Raw genomic sequence first — 17,442 nt, 5'->3', positions numbered from 1 at the left:
TTCTTTTTCTTCTTCTTTTATTGCTAATGTGCTACCTATGTGACCTGTTCTCCTGTCATTATAAATTAGGAATTGTCCCAAATGTATTCCAATAATGGATACTGCGCATCTCAGGAGATGTAGTTTTCGCTGGATGTAGCGAAGAGTGAATATAAGCAGGGAGAAATCTGACTTAAGATGGACAGCGGCTGAATGTGGTAAATGCAGGCATCCAGAAATAAAGAAAGCACATACAAGGACCAGAAACATACACTTGATGAGGTGCAGGTAGCATGCTTTATTTCAAATGAACAATACTATCTCGAGGAGGTTCAACAAAACAGCTAACCGAACAACTTACTACTACATAAAATAAAACTAATTCATTTTTTTTCTAAGTTCAGGGCAAGATGTGATGTTATAACAACAGTTTTAGCTTTTCTTAAACTGTGGTTCAAATCTTAGTTGCCTGCAGTTGACAGTATCTAGCCAAAATCCTAATTGCTACCACACAATCACTGCATCCTAGGAACCTCCAAGAGTTGGTACTGTTTCTGCACTCGAGTACCCAAATGACTTTTTTTTTTAACGGGATGGCCAGGTGATGTTACTTTACTGGAAAGCTATTTGGGTAGTCGGCGTGTCAGAAACAATACGATAGGTGCTGAACAAAATGCTGGCCGCTTGCACTTTGTTCAAGGTATTGCGAGTCAGTCATGAACAAAATATAGTTTTGACGTTGATCAGATGTAACATAAGATATTAAAGTGTGGCTTACAGGAGGGTATTTGCAAACCTCACCAATGCCTTATGTCTCTGATTCAAAATAAATTCGTGCACGTATAATGAAACCGTGCACAGCATCATCTCTTAGGTGTCGGTAAAATAAGTCATCAACAGGGAGCCTCTCTACCTGTTGAGGCATTCTTAGACATCAACATTTTGTTGAGGCACAAAAATTAGTTAAATGTTGAGCAGGGTATTCGTTCCCTAAGAAACTTTCTCCTACCAACGGTTTGTTCCAAAAGTTACATTTTAAAATGTCATAAAATAAATGGTACAAAGCTCCATAACCGTTATCTGCGGCTATATACAGTATGTACATGTCAAATGAAAAATTGTTTTAAAGTCAAATAATAATGACTATAAGTCATAGCGTCTATCCTTGGACTTTGTCTGGTTCAGGTAGGTACAAAAATATTTTTTTAATATATATTTACAAATCAATTATTTCAGTCCATATGAATCACTTGCCAAAAGTCAAGTGCCAAAAAATAAAAAAAGATCAAGCTTTCAAATTGATCGAATGTTAATATTCACAGTGGCAGAGTCAGTGCCAAAATCATTTCCTAAATTCAGTGTATAAAGTCCCCCGTCGTCCTTTTGAACATCCATGATGATAAGAGTGGTTAAGTCTTCACTGGTTTCAACGTGGAATCTACCACCTTGACTAGAAATGCTTTTCCCTTTGCAGGACCATGTTATGTCAGGAGTAGGTTCACCAGTGAAGGCACAGGATATGGTGAGAACCTTTCCTTCCTCAATGGAGATATCGTTTGGAAGAGCTTCAATTTTGGGTGGTATTCCTTTGCAAAATGGGAGGGGAAAAAATCAAGTTAGTTCTTAGCGGAAACTGAAGTTCTACTATAATGACTAATTCTACATATCTAGGATATTGTGGTGTTTTTCTAACTCTACGTATAATAGTATTGCTCACCTCTCATACCAGATTTAATCATTCTACTAGAAGAACTCTCCAGTTGGGTCAGACTAGATTTCCCCATTATACTGCTGGTACTCATCTCTACAAAGGATTCTTGCATGGAGGACATGCTTTTGGCAGACATGCTTGCAAATTTCATCTCACTCATGCTGCTACTGCTGCTACTGCTGAACGAAGCTTCTTGTTTAGAAGCGGACATTTGAAATGACTGCGAAGAGAAACTTTCCTGCATGCTTGCATCACCACTTGTTCTCAACACTACCTCTTTTGGAGGTTCTTCAATTAGAGCTGTGGACAATAGCAAACATAGAACGGAAAAACCAATGACATCACGTTGACTGGTAAGCCATGTGACTTAAATATATATACTTTATGGATGGAGAAAGAGACTGGCTTGCTGTTTAAGGAAAACAGAATTTCATTGTAATAATGTTCCTAATCATGGAGTAGTAGTAGTAGTAGTAATAATAATAATAATAATAATAATAATAATAATAATAATAATTTCAAATTAATATGCATGCTGTTGAGAAGCAACATGTAATCCCGTTGAAACTACTACTACTTCTTTTTTTAAAAAAAAGATAAGGCCCCTTTGGATGGTGCTTTGTTTCCCCTTCTTATTTTACATAACTCGGCAGGTATTCTGCCATTAAAACTACTACACCACCATAAAAAACACCACTGCCGTTTTCCTTAAACACAAGCACATACATACATCAACAGCAAAACATAGAGAAACCCGTTGGCTCCTGGTATCCAGATGATTTTAAAATGCAGCAAGTTTGTATCTGAGAACTTTAATGAAATGTAAGAAAAAAATTCAGAGAACTAACCCTTTGGGCATTAATTATTCTGATAGTTTATTAAGTAGTGATCACTGGAACCAACGGGTTAATAGCAAGATGTTCAAAGCCTTCTGGTAACACTGAGCGGGTGAGAAACATATAAGTACATATATTTTAAATTCAGTATTTTGTAATTATAATGTATATTGCATTTTAGGTTCAGTAATGAAACTAACAGCTCGTTAAAGAATCAAAACAATCAACTTCTTTTGCCATATCGTAGAAGCCCTACTCATATTAAGACAAGACTTTTAAAAAAACTTACGAAGGACGGTCAGAGATGCTGTTGCAGAACACTGCCCATGGAAGTTTTTCGCTTTGACTGTGTATTTTCCACTATCACTCACTAAAGCATTTTGGATTGCAAGAGAATAAACATTCTTGGAGCGATTTACTCGGATGTTGGATGAGAGAGCAATCTGATGATGAAAGAGATACTTTGTTAAGATCAAATTATACTCAGGGTTAAGAATGGATCATTTAATTTCAAGGCTGACATAAGTAATTACTTACTGGCTGGTTATCTTTAAACCAGTGGATTTCAGGGGAAGGATCTCCAGAAACTTCACAGGTAAGCAACACATCTTGTCCTTCGTTGATGTTTTGAGATTTCGGTTGTATGAGAAAGGCTGGGGCATTTGATTGATCTTTTGAAAGACTCATTTCAAAGTGACATTTGATGATACCCTGTTCAGTCTTTCCTTCACAGGTAAGTATTCCTTCATCTTTCTGGGTCACTTTTTGGATAGTTAGAGTATGATCACTTCCTGATACACCATATCTATAATCTTCAGAGTTAGTTAGCTCTATTCCATTCAGTAACCATTTTACATTAGAAGCACCAGCAATACTGGCTTTAAGGGTAGATTTTTGACCTTCAGACACAGTCATTTTAGTGGTAGTAGATTTAACTTCTGTGTAAGATGTTTTAGCTTCATCAGACACAAGAGACTTTTTAACATATTCTTCTTCAACCACTGTCTTTTCTTGAGAAGTCATTGCAGATTTTTTCTGGGCAGATACTTCATGTATTTCAGACTCTTTCTGAACTGATTTTTGAGTTTTGCTTAAGCTTGACACCTGAGAATGAATACTTTTAAAAGCTTGGCCAACAAACTGAAAGTTGGTTTTGGAGGCGCCACCTTCCCCAACAATCTCACATGTATATTCACCTTGATCAGATTCCTTGAGGTTATGGATTTTAAGTTCATATGTTCCATCAGCTGCATAATGAAATTTGAAATGATCGTCCTCTTTTAGTTTCTTGCCATCTTTGTACCAGGCTACTTCTCGGACACTCAGAACACTGCTTTCAACTGAACAGAAGAATTTTGCTTTGTCCCCAGAAGCTTCCACTTTCAGCTGTTGTTTTATCTTAGGGGGAACAGCAACAGGCAAGTCTGCTTTCTCTGATGGTGTTGTTTTACCTGCAGGTGTTGACTTGGCTTTAGAGTGGGCAGGAGATGGTTCGGGGGATTTTACTCGCTTGGGAGATTTTACTCTGTCTGGGGACTTAACATGAGGCTCAGGAGATTTGACCCTTGGAGGTGATGTAATTGCTTTTTCTGGGACCCTTTTCCTTTGTACAGTCAAACTAAAGTGGGCTTCCTGTCTTCCTTCAGAATTTTCTACCACAACAGTGTAACTTCCTTCATCTGAGGTCTGGACAGATGAAATTTCAAAGGTAGATTTATACTGCGTACGTGTTACTTGGAAGCGTCCAGAAGAAACAATAGCTTGACTTGCACGGATCCATGTTACAGTTGGTGTTGGTTCACCATCAATGTCACAAGAAAATCTTGCAGTCTCCCCTTCAGAGACAGTGATTGACCTTGGCTTTGTTAATATTGTTGCAGGCAGAGTGGTCTTAAACTTCCGATGAACAGCTCTTTCTTCCAATGATTTTTCCTCTGAAGTACTGACTCTCATTTCAGCAGAAGCATGGTGCTCGTACGATGATAGCGATTCTCTGGTTTCTGTCAGTTCTGATTTGCTTGCTCTTATCGAAGAACTTGCTTCTGTTTCAGAGACTTTCTTAAATGAGGAGATTGCATATGCTGCAGTCCTTGTCAAGTCTGGTACAATAGATCTTGGTACTTCCTCATCTCTTCGCTGGGAGGTATATGTAGTGTAGTCTCCTCCTGTAACATCTAATGTTGCATAGTCAGAACATTCTCCTTTATAATTTGTGCACACAGCACGGTATGTACCACTATCATCAATATGGCAATCAAGAATCTCCAAGGTTAATACGCCACTGGTATTAGTGAAATGAATCTTATGGCTTTCCTGAATTTCAACACCATTGTGGTACCATTTCACTTCAGCAGTTGGTTTGGACTGGACATTCAAAATGAATCTGGTGTTGGTGTTACACGGTACACGATGTGAGCGCATTCTCAGAGTTATGCGTGGGACATGATCCAGAGTGAAAGGTTCTTGAGTCAGAACTTCATATTTCCGTTCCATTGTTTTTTGGGTTTTCAAAGCAGCTTTCATGGATTCATACCTGGAAAATATATCAAATCTTGCTGTCCTTTCAAATCGTGAGAGAGATCTCTCGCTAGACACTGGGCTTGGTGAGCGTGGCCGTGTTCTCTCTGGTGTGGGAGATCTTCTCTCTGTTTCTTCCACAGGGTGTGATCGGGGTCGAATTAATTCAGACACAGGACGCATTAATTCAATGTAAGTTGGAGAAAGAGAGCGCCTTCTTCCTAGTAATCTTGAGGGAGGAGAAAATTCCCGGTGAACGTGCCTCACCATTTCTATTTCTTCCTCTTCCTCTTCTGATCTGACCTCAGTTATTTCTCTCTCTCTCCTTCTTCTCAGTCGGCTCTTTTCTTCTTGTGACATATACTCAAGCTCACTCTTGTATTCAGCAAGCCGGCGGGTTGTTTTTACTGGTCGCAGCAGCTCTTCATCCTCTTTCTCGGACATTATTCTCTGTTTTTGTTTTGGTGGTCTATAAATTGCTCTGTCATGGCGTTGCCGGAGCTGTGCATAAGATGCAGCGGTATCTTCTTTAGAGGGTATGTGATAAGTGCCATACCTCAGCTCTCTTTGCCTAGATTCCTCTGTGGCAATATGAGCATCTGCGGCCGTGTAATGGAGAGAAGACAGTTCAAAGCGTGGAGGGCTTCTGCTTGGAGGTGATGCAGAAAAGCCCAGCTCCAGTTCTTCTTCAAGTCGCAGTCTTTCTTCTTCAGTTCTCTTCATGGCTAAATAATCATCAACCGGTAGCAGCAGTTCTTCATCTGACAGGTCACTAAGTGAGCGTCTTCTTGGTCGGTAATAAAATTCATAATCAGGAGATGGTGTACGCCGGCGTGCTGGCCTGACGGTCTCGAGATCATCTTGTGACAATTTGGGTATCCGCCACTTAGGTTTATACTGATCAGTAATGCGTGGCAGTGGCATCACATAGAACTGTTCCCATCTGGAAAGGCGAATGCGCTTTGGTCGCTTCTGAACAATTCTATCAAGTTTCCCTGGCATTTCATATTGGTCTCTCAGCTTCTTGTACCACTTCATGTCTGACATAGGCACAAACAGTTTGATGTTCTGATCTTCTTCCAGAGTAGCGGCTGCATGTCTGCGAGGCTCTGGGATCTCATAAGGCATCCGAAGTCTCTTTTCTTCTTTAATTTCTTCCTTTTTAAGTTCAAATTCACCTTTGACAGTCTTGGTGCTAACTGCTGGTTTATACAGGATAGCAGCTTGTCTGAGAGCTTCCTGTGCTACATCTGTCAGTGGGACAGATTCTGTTCTAGAAAGGATTTCTGCCATTCTCACTGTCTTGTCAATGCTCTTCTGTACATGCTTTTGCCGCTCTTCTTCACTCTTGTATTGACGCTTGATATATTTTGAGCGCTCTACCTTCAAGTAAGCCTGGCAACTTGTTGATCCAGCACTGTTTGTCGCAGTAACTCTGTAATAACCACTGTCTTCTGGTAAAGTATCCCTGATATGCAAAGCATAGTAATCCAACCCTTCATGTACAATTTCAATATTTGGACTAGCTGATAAGGGCTGTCCATCCTTTTCCCATTTTAGTGCTGGTTTTGGTATTCCAGATACTCTTATCTCAAAGCAGATACTCTGGCCTTCTTGGCATTCTGCATTTGCCGGTAGTCTTTTGAACATGGGTCTCATCGTGGTAGCCTCTGGAGGAGCATGCTGAACAACGGTTAACTTAGCTTTGCAGCTGTCCTCGCCGTATTTGTTGCGAGCCAGCACAGTATATTCAGCATCATCATCTTCATTGACATTATGGATGAGAAGCTGATAAAGACCCTTATCAGTTTCAAAGGTATACTTCCTGTCATCATCTCCTGGCTTGATCTTCTGGCCTGATCTGAACCATGTTACACGAGGTTCCGGGTGAACTGTTATTGTTACTCCAAACCTGACATTTTCACCAACGTAGGCAGTACGGTTGTATAAAGGCAGCGTAAATTCTGGTGGCTTCTCCAAAAGTCTCAAGGTATCTACTCGGCGCTTCACTCTCCTGACAGTTCTGCGTCTGTAAAAGTCAGAAACTTCTCTCACACCTTTAACAAATAGTTCTGCGTAGGAACTGTCTTCACCATAGTCATTTGTAACTTTGCACCTGTAGGTACCGTCATCTGATTTAGCAATGTCTTTGACATACATTGTGGCCACTCCTTCATGGTAGCTGATCTCATGTTTTTCACTGTTCTCCAATTGTCTGACTCCAAAGTACCAGGTTACTTCTGTGGATGAATCATAGTTTTCAATCTTGCAGACATACTTGGCATGCCCACCTTCTTCTCCAACAGCATGCATTATCTGCCCAGTAATGGGTCCAATGTCAATTGATGCCACTTTAACTTTAGCAATTGTAACGGCCTTCTGAGATCTGACTGCACCACCCCATGCAACACGGGCCGCTGACACAACTGTGTTCCATTCCTTCTTCACCAGTGTTTGATAATAACGTCTGTGTCTCAGTGTTTTGATAACTTTGGTGCTTGTTTTCTCTGTCCTTTGCTTCAGCCAAGCATGTTCAAGGGCTTCAGTAGCAGTCATGCGAGCTCTCCTTTCTTTTACTAGCAGGCGGTCAACAAAGTCCAAGGCCTCAATACTGATATCTTTGAAGGCTTCTTCATCAAAATTGTATTCAGCACTTATGATGTTTTCAATTGTTTGTTGGTTTGTTTCAGCAATGAAAGGATTCAGGCCACTTAGAAGTACATACACTAGGGTTCCAAGTGACCACATATCCGTGGCTGTGTTGACCATATCATGCTGATGGACTTCAGGCGCATAATATTCAGGGGAAGTAAACTGGAGTCTGAAATTATCACCAGGTTTCAGCTGCCTTGCCTGACCAAATTCAATGATTTTAACTATAGAGCTTCTTCTTGTGAAATAGATGATGTTCTCTGGCCTGATATCAAAGTGCCCAATGCTATGACTGTGCAGGAATTCAAGTGCTTCACATACTTGACGTACATAGCTTATAATTTCTCTTTCGTTAAGTTCAAATGCAGGAGTATTAAGTCTTTCAAAGATGTCAACTCCAGATATGAACTCAGAGATCATGATAAGTTCTTCTAGGCTTTCAAATGATTCATGAAGCTGTAAGATATTTCTATGCCTAGCAATGTTGAGGATGGAAATTTCTTTCTTTACAAGCACTTGATCAGCACCTTTTACTTTGACAAACTTGGCCAGGTAAGTCTTCTTTGAAACTATCTCAACACACCTGTGGGCAATTCCAAATTGTCCCCGCCCAAGTTCTTCAGCAATCATATATCTGTCATAGAGTTCTTTTGTATTAGAGTGAGCTGCTTTTGCTGTAGTGACTTCTCTGGCCTCATCAACTTCTTCATCATAATTGACTGTTCTGGTCTTATCTTCCTTTGTTATTACAGAATCTGTAGGTTCAGAAGGCTGGCTTTGTCCAAATTTATTCTCTGCTATAACGCGGAATACATAGCTTGTCTTGCCAAATAGGTTTATCACAGTGTATCGAGTGTCACGAGCCTGGCCAACACGAATCCATCTCTCAGCTGTGGTAGCGCGTTTCTCAACAGTATAGTGTGTGACTCGGCTTCCGCCATCATTTGCTGGAGCATTCCATGTCAGGTTGACCGAGTCCCTTGAAACCTCGCTTGCTTTCAGTCCTCTTGGGGGATCAGGAACATCAGCGACATCTAATTCAACTGTTTTCTGATCAATGCCAAATCTGTTTTTAGCACAGACAATGTAGAAGCCTGCATCTTTCCTGTCCACACCGTTAGGGAAAACAAGAGATGTGAATGACCGTGTCACGATAACTTGGTAGTGTCCATTAGTATCGATAAGATCTTGCCCTTTCTGCCATGTGATCACTGGATCAGGCTTGCCACTGAATGGGATTTTGATGCTGATGACTTCACCACGGAGAGCGTGAACGGCTCCCATGCCTTCAAGATTTTTAGGCAAGTGGATCTTAGCAGGAACTGCAGCAAAAAACACAGAGGGAAGGGAAGAAACAAAATGAGTGTAAACTATTGCTTTAAAATAAACTGAAACACTGCTTTAAACAGAGACTGATTCAGAAGGTCTCAGGCATAGTGGTTAATATTTGCAACAAACCCTTTGTCATAAACTGAGACAGAGGGATGCAGGCAAAGGAAACCTGGACCCTACTCCAGCTGGACCCTCCACAGTTCCGTCTACCATCAACTCTGCCTTTGGAAAGGATTTCAAGAAAGAGGGGTGCAGGCAAAGTCCTTCATAGAGCCTGCTCCAGCTGAACTTTCTACCCTGACTGGTCTATCTACCTTAAATGGTTAAATAGGAAGGATTCCAGGAGAGAGGGGAGCAGGTGAAGACTATAGGGCCTTTCTCACAGGGCCTTTATACCAGAAACTATACGATGGGAAGGATGCTGCTGACGTTTTAATATGTTAATATTGTTTGTTGTGGAAGGATTTGTATCCCGAAAGGTGGAATGTAAATAATAGAAACAAACAAGACAGACAGACACTTCCCTTAGCTATACTCAGCCAGCTGAGCAACAACAGCTGTTCAGATTACAACATCAGGGGAACGTTAATCTAGTCATAGTGCTCCTTCCCAATAATGTTAGAAGCTCTTTACCAGACAAGTGCGTGCAAGAGCCTTTTATCATTTTATAGTCTGATAACATCTTCAACAAAATTGATCACCAGACCAATGCTACTAGAGCACAGACATAGGTATAAATGTGCATGTTTTGTATTTAATGTTTTTTTCATATACTGTTTATCCATATGTATCCTGTTATACTTTCATTGTTCAAATGAAAATTCTGTCCATTATGATTAACAGAACAATCCTGACCCCCAAATCCACTGGCTGGACAGGGCTAAGTTTGGGTGGTCCTTCTTCTCCATCAGTAGGGGGACATGCCCAACATGGCCCTTCTGATGCCCACAGAAAACTCTGTTGGTTTAGACTTGGCTGGTGGTGTTTTCACCAGCAGTAGCCAGGCTAAGCACTAAGAGAAGGCATTTTGAGGGCAAATCAGAAACCGCATTGGGTCTGCTGAGGTACAAGCCCTTCATTCTTTTTGGAGGACCCTGGATCAGGCTCATCAACTATGCCAGTTTGGAGCTGGTGTAGTTATTTCCTCCCATTACCTTCGGGGGGGGGGGGGATGTTCCAAAAGGGAACATGAGAACAAAAAAGGAGAAAAACATCTCTTCTTCTTTCCCTAGTCAGAGTGAGCCAGTAGAGCATCTCGCATCTCTCCCACTTCACCTAGGACTATACCATAAATATCTAGATGACCATGCCACAATCTGACTTACTTTAAGGCTATTAAGAAAATACTATTCCAAACTCAGAGTTTCCACCCCCTCCCTGTAGCCCATAAGCTTACTCTGTATGAAAAATTAAATACAAACTAAATTTAAGAGCGAAGCACATTACTTACCTTCAACATCCAAGGAAGCAGTTCCAGAAACAGATCCTCCCTGGTTGGTTGCCCTCACTTGATATACAGTGGCATCATCATCTGTTACATTTGTAATTACCAGTTGGTAATAGCCGCCCTTAAATTCTTGTATCTTCACCTTTTCACCATCTGGCAAAATCTCTTTGCCCTGTTTGAACCATTTTACAACAGGCTTGGGATGACCAGTGACTTTGCAAACAAATGTGGCATGACCTCTGAATTTCACATTTAGGTTTCTGATTTCTTCCTTGAAATGCGGTGCCTGAATTGCTACATCAGATTTGGGAGTGATTGGTTGTGAAATTTCACTCCATTCGCTTTCACCGCCAAGATTTTCACATTTTACACGGAATTCATACTCCAGGCCTTCAATAAGACCTGTGACAGAATAGACGGTTTCACGTATTTCTTCTGTGGTTACAGAAATCCATTTGTTTTGTTTCTTTTCACGTTTCTCCAGGAAGTAATTTCTGATCTTTGAGCCTCCATCACTAGCAGGTGGCCTCCAAGAAACAACACAGGATTCACTTGTCACAGCAGATACAACTGGCTGACTTGGTTGGCCTGGCTTTTCTGTAAAGAAGAAATAATAATTTTCAGGACATGAAGTCAGTTTGCTTTGTTGAACTGCAGGTAAACAGAAACATGGCTTACGGAACACACTTACCAAATGGAGTCTTGATAATAACAACAGATGAAACTTCTAATGCTTCGCTGATGCCGAATGCATTCTGAGCAAAGACACGGAAATAATAGCCTGCGTTTTCAGTTAGGTTAACAATTCTGCAGGTTGTGCCAGAAATGCTTGAGGAAACCAGCTGCCACTCTGTGCCTTCTTTTGCTTCTCTTTTCTCTACAACATAATTTGTTACTAGAGCACCTCCATCATCTTCAGGTGGCTTCCAGCTGATGACTGCAGAGTTCTTCAGCAAAGCTTCTATAACAATTGGCCCTGCTGGTACATCTGGTTTATCTACAAAAAGAAAAGGCAGTGTTTAAAGTTAAATAGAAGAAGTATTTCCCATGATTTCAAGAAAATTTAATGCCATGACATACCTTGTATTTCCACGTTTAGTACAGTATCAACAGTTCCAAATGTGTTACTGAGCTGTACTTTGTAGTGTCCTGCGTGGGCTTTATGCTGTACGTTTTTAATGGAAAGGTGAGTATAATGCTCTGTGTTCTCAATAGTAATGTTTTCTGAGCTCTTCAATAGTTTCTTGCCATGGAACCAAGTGATAGCAGGCACTGGACGACCAATGTATACAATATGGAGGCGAAGTGTGGATCCTACACCTGCACAATATTTCTCTTTCAATGGAAAGCCTGGGTGGAATTGTGGAGGAGCTTGTAAGAGTAGCTTGCCACTACTTTCAACCTCTCCAACGTCATTGATAGCCTTGCAAGTATAAACTCCTTCGTCTTCCTGCTCTTCTGTGAGCACCGTCAGTGTGTGAGTGCGCCCATCTGATGACATCTTGTATTTTCTGCTCTGTACCAATTCTTTGCCGAAACGATACCATTTAATATCAGGGAGAGGTCTCCCAAGGATCTGGCATGATAACTGAGCTGATTCACCCAGATTAGTAGTAACATCCTTCATTTCTTGTCTTACTCCTGGTGCCTCTCCAGCTATATTTATAAAGGGAGAAAAAATGTATTGAAAGCTTTTTCCATTGTCTTTTATTCCACATTCCCTCCCAAACCATAATGCTATGGTACCAAGCATAATGTTTATGCTGCCTATTTAATGAATCATTAATTTTATTAGCCCTGGAGGAGGAAATAGCTTATTTCCTTCCTCAAGGTCCATTCAGAAAAGTAAATACATGAAAGCAGAGTGTCCTAGTTACATAATGGAATTGCCAAATTACTTCAAAACCACTTTATACCATAACACAGTTTACTTTTCAACAGCTACATAAAGCATAGAGAATAGAATGGAATAGTTAAACGTACATGTCAGTTTTGTCTTTACTGCCATAGCTGTTCTACGAGGTCTGCTGAGTCCAGTCTCATTTTCTGCAAAAACTCTGAATTCATATTCTGTAGCTTCCAGTAAGCCTCCCATTATAAACTGCCTGTCTTTGTTACGTTCTTTATTGCACTTTTTCCAGGTAGACTCTCCAGACTGGCGATATTCAATCCAGTATCCGATGATTTCTTTACCACCATCGCATTCAGGGCGCTCCCATTCTAAAGTAATGCTATCCTTAGATATGGATGTGATCTCAATTTCTCCAGGCTGGCTTGGTTTGTCTGTAAAATTTCAAAGTATTTTCATTAAAAAAGTGTATTTTCCAAAAAAACCCACCACCATACTGATACCCTTTAACACAGAAGTTACATTTACGTACCAAATGGATCCTTGCAAACAACTGGTTCAGAAGCAGGGCTGGGTTCACCCTCACCGATGTCATTTTGGGCTACAATACGGAACTGATATTCAGCATCTGGAACCAGCCCTGTGACTGTATACATTGTAGTTGTGATGTGAGTCTTGTTGTGCCTGACCCATTTCTCAGTAGTTGTCTCTTTACGTTCAATATAGTAGCCAGTGACACGAGAGCCACCGTCATCTCTAGGTCTGGACCAAGATAAGCTAATGGAACTCTTTGTGACATCAAGGATTTCTGGTGGATAACTTGGAGGCTCCGGAGGATCTGTTGAAAAGAATGTAACAATAACCATTGGTCCTTCTGGCATAGGAGTTAAGAGTATTGGACCGCAACCATGGAAAGCTGGGGTCCCATGCCCGTTCAGTCATGAACTCACTAAACAGTGCTGTACATGTCAACTCAGAACTAAGTGATCCTAACTTTAATAGGACTTACTCCCAGATAAGCCTGTATAGGACTGCAACCTCAGTTACTTTTGGGCAGTCATTCTCTCTCAACCTAACCTACCTCACAGGTTTATTATCGGGATAAAAAGGGGGCAGACAATGTACACTTCCCCAAGCACCTTGGAAAATAAAATAAAGTACCGTATTTTTTTGCTCTATAAGACTCACTTTTTCCCTCCTAAAAAGTAAGGGGAAATTTGTGTGTGTCTTATGGAGCGAATGCAGGCTGCACAGCTATCCCAGAAGCCAGAACAGCAAGAGGGATTGCTGCTTTCACTGCGCAGCGATCACTCTTGCTATTCTGGCTTCTGAGATTCAGAATATTTTCCCCCTTGTTTTCCTCCTTCAAAAACTAGGTGCGTCTTGTGGTCTGGTGCGTCTTATAGAGCGAAAAATACGGTATGTGAGAGATGCATACACATACATGCATTTTCTGAACCCGTATACTTACTCAAAGGTGTCTTTGGCACAACGGGCTCTTCAGATTTCAGGGACTTGCTTACACCAAACTGGTTTTCAGCATAAACACGGAAGTGGTATTCCACATTTTCTTTGAGTCCTTTCACTACCAATGATGTACCCCTTACTCTGGAGCCAACGGTGTACCAGGCAGTCTTTGGTACTTCACGTCTCTCAATATTGTATCCTATTATATCTGCCCCACCATCGTCACTTGGAGGCTTCCAGCTGACTCTAACGGAGCGTGCTTGTATGTCATCATATTCAAGTGGCCCTTCTGGTGGATTTGGAATACCAATCACCCTGACCTTGATGTAGACAACCTTCTTGCCACATTTGTTTTCAAGCGTCAAATCATAGGTACCAGAATCTTCTCGTTCTGCATCTTTAATCACAAGTTCAGTATCTGATTCAGAAGTCGCAATCATGGCTCTCTTGGTGACATCATGTCCCTCTTTAGTCCATTTGCATATTGGAATGGGTTTACCTTTAATTGGCACTGTAAGCTTAACTACTCCACCTTGCCTTACAAATACACCTTCCAGGTATTTTTCATCAAGTTCATAATCAGGGAGTTCTGGGAGGAGGAAAAAGAGATCATGTTATGTATGCAGAAAGCTAAATAGCGCTATGTTCTTTAAAATTTGTATTTCATTACAGCATCTTACCAAGCATTTCAGTCACTTTGGCTGTTCCGGGCACATCAGCAGGTTCACCGGGGCCACCGAGATTGCATGCTATAACACGGAATCTATACTCTGCACCTTGTGGAAGATGTGTTAGAGTGTATTCACGGATCTTGGTGGGGGTGGTATTGCATTTGGTCCATTCAAACTGATCAACCTTTTGCATTTCAATCAAGTAGCCAGTGACTTTAGACCCGCCTTCATCTTCTGGTGGACTCCAAGCCAAGGAAATAGATGTTCTTGTAGTATCTGTCACTCTTGGATTCTGAGGTTTACCCGGAGGAGCTGAAATATATTATTAGAGCGCGTTAGATATATTAAAGGTATAGTTTTGATGTTTAAAAGGCAGTCCAAAATATTAGTATCAACTATTTTGCAAATAAAATGACTGAACAGAAGTCACTAGTATATGTTATGAATTTTGCAAATTATTTACCAATTGGATCTCTAGCAACTGCAGGCTTGGAAATTCGGCTTGGTTTGCCAGCACCCCTAGCATTGATAGCTGTGACACGATGTTCATACTCCAGTCCTTCAATCAACCCAGTGGAACGATAGCGTGTCATAGTGACTGCAACTTTGTTTACACGGACCCATCTCTCTGATTTAACTTCTTTGCGTTCCACAATATAGCCAGTGATCTGTGAACCACCATCTTCTTCTGGTGGATACCAAGTAAGTGTCATTCCATCACGGGAGATATCAAACACTTCTGGGGTACCAGGAAGACCAGGAACACCTACAATAAATAGATTTTTAAAATGAGATGAAAATTCCATTTACAATCATATTTTGGTCTGAATAAGCAGGGTATTGTAGACTAGTTCTTTCATTCTTATTTCAGGAAAATGAAAATAGAATGTACATAGTATCAAGACTTGTTTCTTCTATATGTGTCCATGTAAACTGATCTGGATTTTTTAAATGCAGAGGACTAGAAAAAAGAATATTTACTTACTAATTCTACTCTTGCATTCTACAATTTCAGACTGCAAGTATGATCCAATTCCAAAGCGGTTTGTGGCAGCCACACGGAACACATATTCAGCACCCTCAGTAAGTTTAGAAAACTTGTATGTTGTCCGGGTTACAGATTCAGACACTGGTAACCATCCTGGACGATGTGCATCTCGTTGCTCCACCACATATCCACTTAGTGCTGCACCCCCATCCATCTCAGGTGGTTCCCATGAAATGGTTACAAAAGTTGAATCAATATCAACAATTTTAATAGGTCCAGTAGGTGGTCCAGGTTTGTCTGTGAAAATGAAATAAATGAGATATAATCAAAGAAATAGTTAAACAAGGAAATGCTTGAATTTGGGGAAATTAGGCAAGAAAAAATTATGGACAATTATATTTTCAAAGCAAATTCTTACCCAGAATAATAACTTTTATTCTTTCCATAGCTGTTCCAGTTGTGTTCTTCAGTTCAAGTGTGTATTCTCCAGTGTCATGTATTGTGGTTTCACGTATGGTTAATTTAGCTACCTTAGCAACTGTTTCAACTTTGACCCGGTCTGATTCTCGTAGTTTAGAGCCAGCAAAGAACCAAGAAACAGCTGGAGGTGGTCGTCCAGAAATTGGAATAGCTAGCTCTATAGGTCTGCCAGCTGTTACATGAATGGTCTTTTGAGGTATTCCAGCAAGGTCAATTGCAGGTAGAACTAAAATAATAATAATAATAAACCCAACATTATTAATATTTGTTAAACCATGTCTCAGCACTTTGAATAATGTTCCATTTTTTCCATTGTAATTATGACTCTTACCTTTTTGTTCTTGTACTGTCACTGCTGTGACTATCTCTCTTGGTTCAGACACACCCTTTTGATTTTGCGCTCTTACTCTAAACAGGTACTGTTCACCTTCATTTAATGAAATTATTGTGTGCTCAAGGACCGTAGGTTTCAGTGTTACAACTTTCATCCACCTTTCTGTTCCAGCTTTACTGGCCTCAATTACATAGCCAGTTAATCGGCTGCCACCATCATGCTGTGGTTTTTCCCATGCAAGCGATACAGTAGATTTAGTTATATCAACCACCTCCAGTTTCTGAGGAGCACTTGGAACTTCTGACACCAGCACTGCATCTGCTGTCTCACAGGGTTCACCAATGCCGTAGATATTTTCTGGCAGTACTCGGAAGTAGTATAGTGCTCCTTCAATGAGCCCGGAAATTCTGTAAAAGGTTTTGTTGCATTTAGTAGTTACTGTCTTGAATGCTCGCATGGCAGCCTCCCGTTTCTCTATTATATAGTTGTTGACTGGAGCTCCTCCATCAATAGTTGGAATATCCCAAGTAATTGTCACAGACTCTTTTGTAACCTCTTTAACTTTCACTGCTCCTGGTGGTCCAGGGGTATCTGTGGAACAAACGGCAAAATAGACCTTTGTCATATTTTATCTGCATTACACTTTGTATAGTATTTTTTCTGCATAAGCAAATTAAAGTTGGAGACTACCATTACTCTGCAAACTAAATCCCTCTTTAAAAAAAAAAGCAAATATCTTTGAATTTGTGATGGAATGGGCAAAGGTATTGCTGTAACAATAAACAACAGTATTTGCACTTACCATAGACTTTAACCATAATTGTGGCAGATTTCTTTCCTGATTGATTTTCAGCCTCAAGGACGTATTTTCCAGCATCGTACCGGTTCACTTTATCCACAACCAACAGTGTGTAGCTGTCTGTGGTGTCAATAATACCTCGACTTGCTAGGTCAACACCCTTCTTGCTCCATGTAACCATTGGTGTTGGTCTGCCAGATACTGACACCATTAGACGTAAAGAGCCACCTGCTCTAACCGTAATAGTCTTCTTGAGGTCTTCAGCAAGCTCAAGTTCTGGTATTTCTATAGGTGGGGATGGAAATAAAAGATAAGGTTGCATTTGAATGTTTCTGAACAAATTTGCAATTTGTAAGTTTGCAAATATTTTATGAAGGCTT

The 17,442-nt window shown here is 40.6% G+C and overlaps 1 protein-coding gene across 48 annotated transcripts in view; it reads right to left on the bottom strand.

The window, feature by feature from the left end:
- Positions 1 to 257: 257 nt before the first annotated feature.
- The window catches only part of TTN (titin), a 293,526-nt gene continuing 276,341 nt past the window's right edge, over positions 258 to 17,442 (bottom strand). For 47 of the 48 annotated variants that reach the window (XM_081862229.1, XM_081862246.1, XM_081862275.1 and 44 more), the window contains 16 exons: positions 17,066 to 17,347; positions 16,261 to 16,854; positions 15,868 to 16,155; positions 15,447 to 15,746; positions 14,925 to 15,227; positions 14,471 to 14,773; positions 13,795 to 14,379; positions 12,856 to 13,161; positions 12,458 to 12,757; positions 11,555 to 12,130; positions 11,166 to 11,471; positions 10,478 to 11,071; positions 3,064 to 9,017; positions 2,816 to 2,969; positions 1,697 to 1,990; positions 258 to 1,565 (listed from right to left, as the gene is read on the bottom strand). In XM_081862229.1, the coding sequence (XP_081718355.1) occupies positions 1,273 to 1,565; positions 1,697 to 1,990; positions 2,816 to 2,969; positions 3,064 to 9,017; positions 10,478 to 11,071; positions 11,166 to 11,471; positions 11,555 to 12,130; positions 12,458 to 12,757; positions 12,856 to 13,161; positions 13,795 to 14,379; positions 14,471 to 14,773; positions 14,925 to 15,227; positions 15,447 to 15,746; positions 15,868 to 16,155; positions 16,261 to 16,854; positions 17,066 to 17,347 (11,432 nt within the window). In that variant the 3' untranslated portion in view covers positions 258 to 1,272. The remainder of the gene's footprint in view (positions 1,566 to 1,696; positions 1,991 to 2,815; positions 2,970 to 3,063; positions 9,018 to 10,477; positions 11,072 to 11,165; positions 11,472 to 11,554; positions 12,131 to 12,457; positions 12,758 to 12,855; positions 13,162 to 13,794; positions 14,380 to 14,470; positions 14,774 to 14,924; positions 15,228 to 15,446; positions 15,747 to 15,867; positions 16,156 to 16,260; positions 16,855 to 17,065; positions 17,348 to 17,442) is intronic. The other variant, XM_081862238.1, reaches the window with a different exon arrangement.

Source organism: Podarcis erhardii (genome assembly GCF_964252035.2).
Source record: "Podarcis erhardii genome assembly, chromosome: 1".
Lineage (NCBI taxonomy): Eukaryota > Metazoa > Chordata > Lepidosauria > Squamata > Lacertidae > Podarcis > Podarcis erhardii.
The sequence above is the reverse complement of the archived record's forward strand: the minus strand, read 5'-3'. Positions and strand labels throughout refer to the sequence as shown.